Source organism: Benincasa hispida, chromosome 1, assembly GCF_027475165.1.
Source record: "Benincasa hispida cultivar pf3 chromosome 1, pf3_genome.v1.1, whole genome shotgun sequence".
In the NCBI taxonomy this organism is placed as follows: domain Eukaryota; kingdom Viridiplantae; phylum Streptophyta; class Magnoliopsida; order Cucurbitales; family Cucurbitaceae; genus Benincasa; species Benincasa hispida.
Genome location: NC_143478.1, coordinates 68,111,704 through 68,122,773, shown reverse-complemented (window position 1 = coordinate 68,122,773; position 11,070 = coordinate 68,111,704). Strand labels below are relative to the sequence as shown.

Genomic DNA, 11,070 nt, shown 5'->3' with positions numbered 1-11,070 from the left:
TGGGTACCTAGAAAATTTGCAGTAATTAAAAATGGAGAAGAGAGATGGAAGGTGGCCTATGTCTTCAATTCACCTTTGCTTGTTAGAATAAAAGAAATGGAGTGATTGGGACCCTATAACTAATACTATATTTTTATGGGACCATTTTTTTTTCTTAAAAAAAAATTATTTTAGGAAGAAATAAAATTCACTAAATTTCTTCATAGCTTGATCTAGATCTAAAGCATTAACCATGTGACATTGCTTCTTAGCTTGGCAAAAAAAAAAAAAAAACTGTTGTTTCGTAATTATTATTTTTCTTTGTTTTTTTGGTGAATTAATTATTCTATTTTGTATTTCCATTAATTACTATACCATCGTTCATTTTCTTTAATTAAAAAAATTAATTTGAGATATAATTAAAATAAGATTAATCTTCGCGGAGTAAGTGAAAATCATATAACATTTTAGGTCTATTATATAGTTTGAACAAATTCTCTAATAGTATCTTATTACTTTTTCTTGCTTGCTTGATTCAGCACTAAATTGTTTACAAATAATAATAATAATAAAAGAAAATTCGTTTTTGGTCCCTAGGTTTTAGCTCTAGTTTCTATTTGATCTCTAAGTTTTAAAATGTTACACATTTAGTCTAAATTTTGAGTTTTGTTTCAATTTAGTCCCTAAGTTTCAAAATGTTACAATTTTAATCTTGAAATTTGAATTTCACTTCAATTTAATCCATGAATTTCAAGATTTTACATTTTTAACCTCATATTTTCATTAAATATTTACTTTCAATCATTGACGTTAATTTTTATTGATTAGTTAAAAAGAATTAGAAGTGAAATTTTAAATTTAATTTTAAAAGTTTAATTCTTGTAATGATTTTTAGTTTATTAATATAAATTAACTCTAAAAGACGAAAAGTGAGTATTTAGTGAAAAATTGAGGTTAAAAGTGTAAACATTGAGACATAGTAACCAAATTAAAGCAAATTCAAATGTCAAGAGTAATTGTAGCATTTTGAAACATGAGGACTAAATTAAAACCAAACTCAAAATTTAAGGATTAAACGTGTAACATTTTGAAGTCTAGGAATTAAATAAAAACTAGACCCAAAATTTAGGGACAAAAATAGTTTTTTTTCCCAAAAAAATGAGAAACATCTTTATTTCTTTAAAGTAAATATGTGTCAAAAACTTAATAATAGATGAATAGAAAAAATCAATAAAAAAAAAATCTTTTTTTAATCTTTTCTTCACTGTAATCTTAATATCCCAAAATTAGATATCAATTTTTATTATTTTATGATGTAGACTTTTTCTAAAAACATTGAGTGTAATTAGTCTATCGATTTATTTAGATAGAAAACTTATTAAATCTAAATACTAATTAAACAGAGACTAGATTGTTATAAATTTTAAAATACAAAAACTAAATTGTTATATAGTAAAATTCAGATACTCTTACAAAATTGAAAGCTTATGGATTAAAAGTGATTTATGAATTTAAAATTCACAAATACAAGCAATAATAATAAAGAGAAAAAAAAGCCAAAAATCAAAATAAGTATAAGTCAGCAATATTAACGGAGGAATAATCGAAACTCCTTTTGCATCTGTACATGTACCCAAAAAAAAAAAAAAAAAAAAAAGAGTATGAAAACAAAAATGCAAAGAAAAGCAAAAAGGTAGAAAATGAGTTGTACTGATGGATCGACCCACAGCCAGCTGCAATGGCAATGCCTACCAACCAAATAAAAACGAGAGTGAAAGCACATTCAAAGAGCTCAAGGGAAAATCAAAGGTCCAACAATGGCAGAACTAGAACGAGAAATGGCTGGAATTCCCAAAGTTATAAGCTTGATGTCATCTATTTTAGAGAGAGTTTCAGAGTCCAACGACCAGAAGAGGAGGACAAGAGAATTAGATGATACCAAAATTGTTTCAGGGTTTTATGGGTTATCAAGGCCAAGTATTTCCATTAAGAGCTACTTGGAGAGGATTTTTAAGTATGCTAATTGTAGCCCAAGTTGCTTTGTTGTGGCTTATGTTTATCTTCATCGCTTTCTTCATAATCAACCTTCTTTCTCCATTGATTCCTTCAATGTTCATAGGCTTCTCATTACAAGTGTTCTTCTCTCTGCCAAGTTCTTGGATGACTTGTAAGCCTCTTTCTTCATCTTTTTTCCTTTTTCCTTTTAATTCTTTCCAATTTTCTAAATTCCCTTCTCCTTCTTCTTCTTCCATCTTTCCTTTTCATTTTTGTTTCATCTCGTGTTTTGATTAAATCTATCCTCGTAACGTATAGATTTTTGTTTTTTTCAACTTTGCGGTGAAAATTACTTCACAGATTGTAGCATGTGGTTGGTAATTTTATAAAACTACTTCGAATTTGTATCTATAGTTACTATACATATGCATAGTTTGAATATGTATCTATCAGTTTATTAAGCAACTCCTACATTGTGACAGTTTCATTAAATAATGATTTCTATCACTGACACAAAAGAGTAAATTATGGAAGATTATGACTTTCATCATTGTTTTTCTTATTCTTTGGAAAATTTCTAGTAATGTGAAAATTTTCCATTCAATGATTCTCACAAAAGTAAACTTTAAGAATTGTACAACGTTCGCAAAATAAATGAATAATAAGTACATATATCATTTGATGACATGTCAAATAATTAAAAGATGTAGTAGTTACTATTTTAGTACTAATTTTTTTTTCCTTCTCTTTAAGAAAAAAAACTTAAGCTACATCTGTTTTTATTTAACACACTAGTTATCGAATTAAATTCGTCACATGGTAAGCAACTTTTTTTTTTTAAAGAAACAACTGAATTGTTACTTATCTACTATATAATAAAAGAAAGCTAACATAAGAAGAATAGACTATACTTAATCAGTATCATGTTATTTCATTCAACTTTCGGTTCAAAATTTATATATTATTTTATAAAATAATCATTTATTGAGTTTATTAATTAATTTCATAAATTTTAGAAATGGATGGGTTATTAATTCTTTTGGGTTTTTTTTTTTCCAGGTATTACAATAATGCCTACTATGCCAAAGTGGGTGGAATAAGCACCATGGAGATGAACCTTCTTGAATTGGATTTCTTATTTGGTTTGAGATTTCAATTAAATGTCTCACCAAATACATTTCATATTTATTGCTCTTATCTCCAATCTGAAATGCTCTTAACAACACAACCCAAACTTCAAATCCATCATTCCTTCACTGATGAAGAAACTTCTCTTAAAAAACAATTTGACTGTTTAACTTCATTTTAAAATCGTTAAAATCATTTTTGTCTTTTTTAAAATTACGTTGAAACATACTTTTAATCACTCAAAATAAATTTGATATTCAATTTTACACTTTTAAATACAATTTTCATTTCATCAGATTGATTTTGAGGGATTAAAAGCATGTTCTATGGTGATTTTAAAAATTACAAAAGTGATTTTTAACTATTTTAGATTTGAAAGTGATACTAAGAAATCCATCAAAATAGGAAGTTATTTAGGTGAGTTGTAAACCTTCTTAGGGGTAAATGTGGCATTTTACTCTTAAGATTTTTGGGCCAAGAGAAGGAATCAAAAGTCTTCTCCCCAAATGGGATTTTTTATTTATCACCCTAATTTGCCTTCCTTGTAGTTGTTGGACATTTTTGCCCCTATGTACTCTGTTGTGTAGAATTGTATTTTGATGATTTGTAAGTATAAGTTGTCTTGATTTTATGAATGATTGTTTTGATTTAGTCTAATAGTGCTAATTTAAATGTTTGTAAATTTGTATAAATTTAAAGTTTATTTTCTTTATTAGAAAATGATTTCTTAATAATTTTAATAGTTGTTGTCAAATATAGAAAAATGAACTAAAATATTGATAAATATAGTAAAATGTCATTGTCATACACTAATAGACTACTACTACTATCATCTATCATTGTTAAACACGGATAGATTTCTATCCATGTCTATCACTGGTACACTGTATTTTTGTTATACGGGAAAATATTTTTAACAATTTGACATTTAAAATAATTTTCCTAATTTTAACTTGATAGAGTTATGAATTCAATCATAAATGACGATTTTCTCTCTCAAATTATAACGATTACGTCAAATAAAATTAATTATTTCTTTTTTTTTCAATTCTAAATTAAAATAGATAGTGATGAAATTGAAAGTACATAAAATTTTCAAACAAGAAAATGACATAAAAACGATAGAAAAAAAATGGTTTGGATAAATAAAATACACAGCATGTTTAAGTCGCAAAATATTATTCATCATCTTATTTGTTCAAAGTCCTTGAGAAAATTTAACTATATACATTTTCTTCTCCAAATAATTCAAGAAAATGAAAATACAAATATCAAAATTTGATAGTATTAATGAGAAGAACAAAAAAGAAGAAAAAAAAAAAAGAAAATACAATTTCAAAATTAAAATTGACTACTTTAACTAGTGACATATTATATCTATTTTGAGACGGGTGAGCATGATATATATATATATATATATATATAAATACGATGTTACTAGTGTTACTTATATGAACTAAATAGAAATACAATCCAAACTTTATGAATGCAATTAAAGCTATTCAAAACTTATATAAGATACAATACTCGAAATAAAATTATTAAACCTTTTAATTTTATACAACTGGGAAGACACATTCTTGTGATTTTTTATTTTTTTAGAAAAAAAAAATTACTAGACTTTAATTTTCATGTATACTTCAAATTCCTATAACTAATATCTTGAGGAAATGAAAAAGGGGAAAAAAATCTATTTGTCTCATTATTTATTTTGAGGGGAAAAAAGGGCAATAATGGCCAATGTTAGTGTGGAGTTTATTTGGAAGACAGCCCAGCGTCAAGAAAATGTTAATGGGCAACTTGGGTTGGTTGGTTAGGCCCATTCTAAAGTACATTTACCCAAAATTGAAAGAAAATTAAATTTCACTTAGAACACGAAATTTTTTTACGAAAATATTGATAAAATATGGATGTCGATAAATATTTAAAAAAATAAAAAAATAATTTTAAATTAATAAATAAACACTTAATGACTTTTGAACAACATATAACTTATTTATATTATATTTATATTAATGACATTATGATGTTTACTTTTTATGTTTCATGAATTTTTTTACGATATAATAAAAGTATTGATTTATTCTACATATTGATGTCGAACCAATAAAAATGTAAAAATATCGATGAACATTGACAAAAATTTAATACTGTAGTTAGATCTAATAAACTATTGAAAGTTTTTAGTTGATATACGTCATATGTTCCTCTGTTAAATAGTCAAACATAAATGTTCTATTTTTCTTGAAAGACCACTAAATTAAACTTAGTTGTGAGTTTTTTTTTTGGATAGTTCAAAGGAGAAGGGATAGAAAAAAGTAAACATTCCTTGAAATGGGTTCTAACAACCACCATGAATGTTGCCAATCCAAATACCAAAAGTATAGGTCATCCTTGCATGATTAGTTAAGTTGTGCATACATTCAATTTCTAAGAGATGATAAGTTCAAATTTTATCAATAATTTGTGATTTTTTTTTGGTTTCTTTTAAAACAATTCGTCCAATGGTAAAACTGAGGAGTATAATGAGACTACAGACATGAAAAAAAATAATAATATAATAATAAATAAAATAAAATAACAAAATATAAGGAATTATGTAAATAAGAAAATATGGAAAATGGAAATATGAAGTGGATTTTCTGTATGTTTTTTCAATATCCACCAAATGCCACTATTTATAGCCAAATGAGCAAGTAGGGGTGGAATGACTTGGACACTAATAATGTGTGTTCATAAGATACGTGTAGAATGACACATAGAGTGATGGAAGAATTAGGGATAACCATTCAAACCTTAAAAATCGAACTGTTTCTAAAAATCGAACTGAACCGAACCAAATCAAAAGCTCAATGAAACCAAAAAATGCAGTTTGGTCCAGTTTGAAGAAATTTTGAAACCGAATTAATTTGGTTCAGTTCAGTTTCAATTTCGAAAACCGAATTTGAAACCGAACCAGACTGTTTTTAACTTTTATATATATATATATAAAGAGTAAAACCGAACCGAACCATTTTTAATTAAAAAAAAAATAACATAGATTTTTTAAAAATACCAAAATCAATTTTGAAAACGAATTGAACTGCATATATGTGGTTCGGTTTGGTTCGATTTGAACCAATAAATCAAGATTCGGTTTCATATATTAGAAAATTCGATTCGATTCGATTTGACCACCGAATAGAACTGAACCGTTTCCACCTCTAGAAAGAATGACACATGATCTTTTAAAATACTAATCATGAGCATCTATGGTACATATATTATAATATTTATAATACGTCTATATTTTTATGATATAATGAATATAATGATCAATTGGTAAAATATAAATGCATAAAACAATCTTTTCTAAATGGAGTGATAAAGCCTCTATTTATAGAGTTTTCATGGTCTTACATGGGCTTTGAGCCCAAAAATTGAATTTGGGTTTGGGTAAAGTCCTGGGTCCAACTTTTCTTTGGTCTAAATCTCCACAATGACTTGAATTGAGTTAGATTTTAGATTCGAATAACTTTAATTACTCGACTAGATCTAATTTATAATTCTAGCCTCTAGATCTAATTGGGTCTTTAGAGTTCTTCCAATTTATAATTCCCATTTTCAACGTTCTAGAGCTTCAGCACTTTGTCTTCGGTTCTTCCAAACTTTTCCAATTGGTAGGGTAAAGCCTCTAGTTTTACAGTTTTCATGGTCCTTACTTGGGCTAAGTCCAACTGTTTTTTGGGTCCAAAAATTTTACACTTGAGCTAAAGTTAGCCTTAATCCCAATTTTTTCTTTCATCTAAATTTCCATTATCGACTTGAATTGGGTTGGGTTTAACCCAAGCAATTTTAATTATTCAACTCAATCCAATTTATAATTCCGGACTCGATTGGGCTTCTAGCAAATTTTATGACCGTGGTTCAGACTTAATCACCATTGAATTCGATAAGCCTAAGAACGTTGTGATCAAATGGTCAGAAGATACGTGATATTTTTTTTCTCATTTATTTGTCTCCAATTTTTTCATTTAGGGGCACAATAACTTTTAATTGATCCTAAATTTAATAAAATTGACTTTTATTGTGATGCCATGGCAAAATCTGATTGGCCAAAATTTCTTTTCCCTCGATACTCTTTCGATTTTTTTTTAATAAAAAAATCCATATTGTAGCCTAGGTAAAAACTAGATGATTTTTTTTTTCTTTTGGCATAAGAATTTATTGTAGAAGCCTTGTTATATTTCATTATAACAATTCTACCGTTCAACTATATAAATAAATGTTTCAAAGAAACTATCTGCATTAAAAAAAAAAAATACTTGCAATAACACCTTTTAAAAAGGTGCATATGAGTTTAGGCCCATCTAATAACTATTTGATTTTTGTTTTTGTTTTTAAAAATTAAGTTTATTTTCTCCCCATTTTTTACTATGAATTGCATCTTTCCTAAATACAATGATTGAATTATTAGCCAAATTTTAAAAACATAAAATAAATTTTCAAAAGCTATTTTTTTTTTAGTTTTTAAATTTTGACTTGATTTTTTAAACCATTGATAAAAGGTAGATTATGTATAGACTTGATTTTCAAAAACAAAATAGTCATCAAATATGACCTTAATTATTTGATTGAATTTTTTAAACCGATAATAAATATTAAATAGGGACTAAGTGAAATGTGAAAACCATATAAAATGTAAAAGAAAAAGTAGTAGTAAGCAAAATGAATTTAAAGAGTGACAACTTTACTTTAATCATATAAATACTTCAAATACGTAAAAACACAACTTAATTAGGAGTTTCATAATCAACTTTCGTTCATAGAGAGTGAGCCTAAATTAAATGCAAGATAGTTATTAATTGAAGGGTAGAAAATGTGTTATTATTACTACAAACATAAGCTTATTATGCTTACATATTTTCCCCATTTTATTTTTTAATAATATATTAGAGATTCGACCTCCATCACTTTTTATATGAGTAAGAATTAGGTGCAACCCCTTTTATATAAAAAAAAATAAAAAATAAAAAAATAAATTATCACATAATATTTTTTAATTGGTGCAACCAAGTTTTTTCCATTTTATATTATACGCTAAAATGTTATTTTTGTAAACCTTTTTAATTTCATAACCCTATAATTTATTATTATACTTTACATTAGCCCAAAGGGAAAAACTGAAAGATTAAATCCCTACTCACATATTAATTTCTAAAATACACAAATTAATTTGTCTTCCACAAGATTAAGTATATTTTCTATTTATTTATATCAAATGAAAAGAAAACAAGAATAAAGATGAAAAATGGAAAACATATATTAGTCTCATTATAAAGCTATATAATACACACTATAATATATGATTATAAGGCTGACTCTCATATATGGGCAAACTTTAAACAAGCTTACAAACCATATATATTATAATTAGAGCGAGCTAGCTAGGGCTAACCATATTCTCACATTTTATCACCTTATAACTAGACTTTATAACATACTACCATTACATACATTTTTCTACCCTTGCGGCCTGTTTTTGTCCTTTGTAGTCGTTGGCGACCGATACTCTTCACCATTTGGACCGCCGTATCCACCACCACTACCGTTGCCGCCAGAATTACCGTAGCCACTTCCGGACCCATATCCACCACCATGAGCACCACCACTCCCACTTCCATATCCAAATCCTGACCCGGATCCTGATCCATATCCATATCCATATCCATAACCTTTCCCGAATCCAGTCGGGGAGCGGCCAGAACCGGAACCGTAACCCCAGCCGCTCCCCGGGCTCGAACCCCAACCCCAATTGTAGTCCCAATTAGGACCATGGGCAGAGCCATAGGCCCCAGTGGGGTTCCCACCTCCTCCTCCTCCATTGGGTGATCCCCAAGACATGTCAGGAAAGTTGAGCAGTTTCCGGGCAGTAGCGACGCCGCTGACGGTGGAGGAAGTGGCTGTCATGACAAAGAGAAGAAAGAAGAGAGATAAGAGATGAAATGTAGATGGTTTTTTCATATTTTTAATGGGTTTTTTTTAATTTATTTTTATTTTTTTTTTATAGAGAGAGAGAGAGAGAGAGAGAGAGAGAGAGATTTGAAATTAATTATTTGGTAGACGGATAGAAGTTGTGTTGAAGTGATCGTCAAAGTGGCTTTTATAGTGGGAGTTTTGGTGGGTTTCAGCTTACATGATTAATTTTTCTCTTCTTTTTGAAAATAATAATAATAATAATAACATGTGACATACTTTTCACCTTTAATAATAATAATTATTATTATTATAATAATAATATCATTATTATTATTATTCCCTTGTGGGTGCACTTGTCCATACTCCACAATTTTACCCCACAAAAACACCAAAACATCACATAAAAATGAGTAAACAATATGTTAGTTTTTAGCATTACATTATAAGATGCCAAAAACAACAAAATAATTTAAGAAGAAAAAGGAAAACAAATAAATTATAAGTTATCTCTCAATCAAATCAAGTTGGTTTGATTGATTTGGATAATATATGTGATTAAGTCGGTTTTATTAAATTAACCAAAACGTTGGATTGGTTCAAATGGATGGAATAGTTAAATTTGATTTCAATTTTAATGGAAGACAATTCATAATCTTACATTTGCTATAACGATAGGATTATGATTTTATTGTAAATATAATTTTTATATAAATCTTTATATGTAATTTTTTATTGTTATTTATGTTTTTTTTATACGTAAGAATAGATTAAAAAATGAAACAGTTATTCACTACTTATAATTTCAATAGATATATCTAAATAAATCAAGCAAACAACTATTAATAGAAAACAAAATCAAAGGACACTACTTGCATACCTTGTTTTATTCTATCGATATAGTATACCCTCAATAGAGACTTACTAGAAAATAAGCATGTAAATAATATTTTATATAAAATAAAGTCAAATTTATGTCACACATGTATATTCACTTTTATATTCTATTGATATAGAATTAAGTTCTATTTTAATAATTTTGATTAGGGAATCGAATGATAAGAACAATAAACGAATTGTAGATTTCTACCGGTGATATATCTCTACTATTGATAAACAAATAGACGTAAATTAATTATGTTTGTCAAAACAAATGTAGAATATTTTCGTTATATTTACAATTAATTAAACTTAATTTATCATATAGGCAAATGCTCCATTGTGAAAAGTTGGTTTTAGGGTTTGTCTTTTTTCTCTTTCCAAAAATGGCCTTGTAACTTGTATGGATACATATGTATATGCTCATCTTTATCAAGCTTTGTGGTAATAAGGTCAATTTTTTAAGGGAAAAAAATATCTCTATAGTGGAGGTTTGAGTAAGGTTGACGTAATATCAACCTTTTTGTGTTCTAAATGTGCTATGTGAATCAAACTCAAACATCTATTTTATTAGATTTAGGTTGTATTTCATGTAAATGTTCAAAATTAAAAAAAAAAAAAAATAGAGTGAGAAAAGTGGAAATGACACTATTTAATTACTTCATTTTATTATATAACTAGAGATTGCCAATTAAATCATATTCTATTTCAACCAAAAAAAAATTAATAGAAAAGTGAATTAAATTAAGGGAAATCAATCCTCGAAATTGGGAGATAAAAAAAATGTTTAGTAGAGTGTTTAGGCCACCGATAGATAGATTATCCAACTATTATAACTTATAATTAACTATAATATTATTACAGTATTTACAATTTTCTACTTATCCTCTCTTTCCCTTGTTTACTATTTTCTACCTATACTAAAATAGTTTGCATCCCAAACCTATTATAATTTACGGATTATTGTAACTTACAGACTATAATAAACACTCACTATAATATTCAACTCAGCGTCCCAAACATCCCCTTAGATATTGGAGATAATAGCATGTGAATCCAAATAATTGACCTAGATCATATGACCTACTTTTTTAAATTAATGGTTATATAATATTAGTTTTTCGAATACGAGTC

The 11,070-nt window shown here is 27.3% G+C and overlaps 2 protein-coding genes across 3 annotated transcripts; one reads left to right on the top strand and one right to left on the bottom strand.

Annotated features, from left to right (window-relative positions):
* Window positions 1–1,660: 1,660 nt before the first annotated feature.
* Window positions 1,661–3,753, top strand: LOC120087768 (cyclin-U4-1-like). 2 transcript variants are annotated; one of them, XM_090306469.1, is made up of 3 exons: window positions 1,661–1,993; window positions 2,099–2,146; window positions 3,034–3,753. In XM_090306469.1, exons 1-3 carry the CDS (start codon window positions 1,797–1,799, stop codon window positions 3,281–3,283), a joined length of 495 nt encoding a protein of 164 aa, XP_090162595.1. In that variant the 5' UTR covers window positions 1,661–1,796; the 3' UTR covers window positions 3,284–3,753. The 2 variants fall into 2 exon arrangements, with proteins under 2 accessions (XP_090162595.1, XP_038900591.1); XM_039044663.2 differs by having other exon boundaries at window positions 1,661–2,146; window positions 3,034–3,428.
* A 4,627-nt stretch (window positions 3,754–8,380) lies between these two features.
* On the bottom strand, window positions 8,381–9,277 carry LOC120086677 (uncharacterized). Its single transcript, XM_039043436.2, has one exon. It carries the CDS (start codon window positions 9,103–9,105, stop codon window positions 8,605–8,607), a length of 501 nt encoding a protein of 166 aa, XP_038899364.1. The 5' UTR covers window positions 9,106–9,277; the 3' UTR covers window positions 8,381–8,604.
* Window positions 9,278–11,070: the final 1,793 nt, after the last annotated feature.

What these genes read in the sequence shown, in the direction of transcription:
- LOC120086677 (XM_039043436.2), bottom strand. Translation starts at nt 9,105, where the DNA reads ATGAAAAAACCATCTACATTTCATCTCTTATCTCTCTTCTTTCTTCTC.
- LOC120087768 (XM_039044663.2), top strand. Translation starts at nt 1,797, where the DNA reads ATGGCAGAACTAGAACGAGAAATGGCTGGAATTCCCAAAGTTATAAGC. An exon ending in GCCAAGTTCTTGGATGACTT is followed by an intron (nt 2,147 to 3,033) that starts GTAAGCCTCTTT and finishes TTTTTTTTCCAG; the next exon opens with GTATTACAATAATGCCTACT.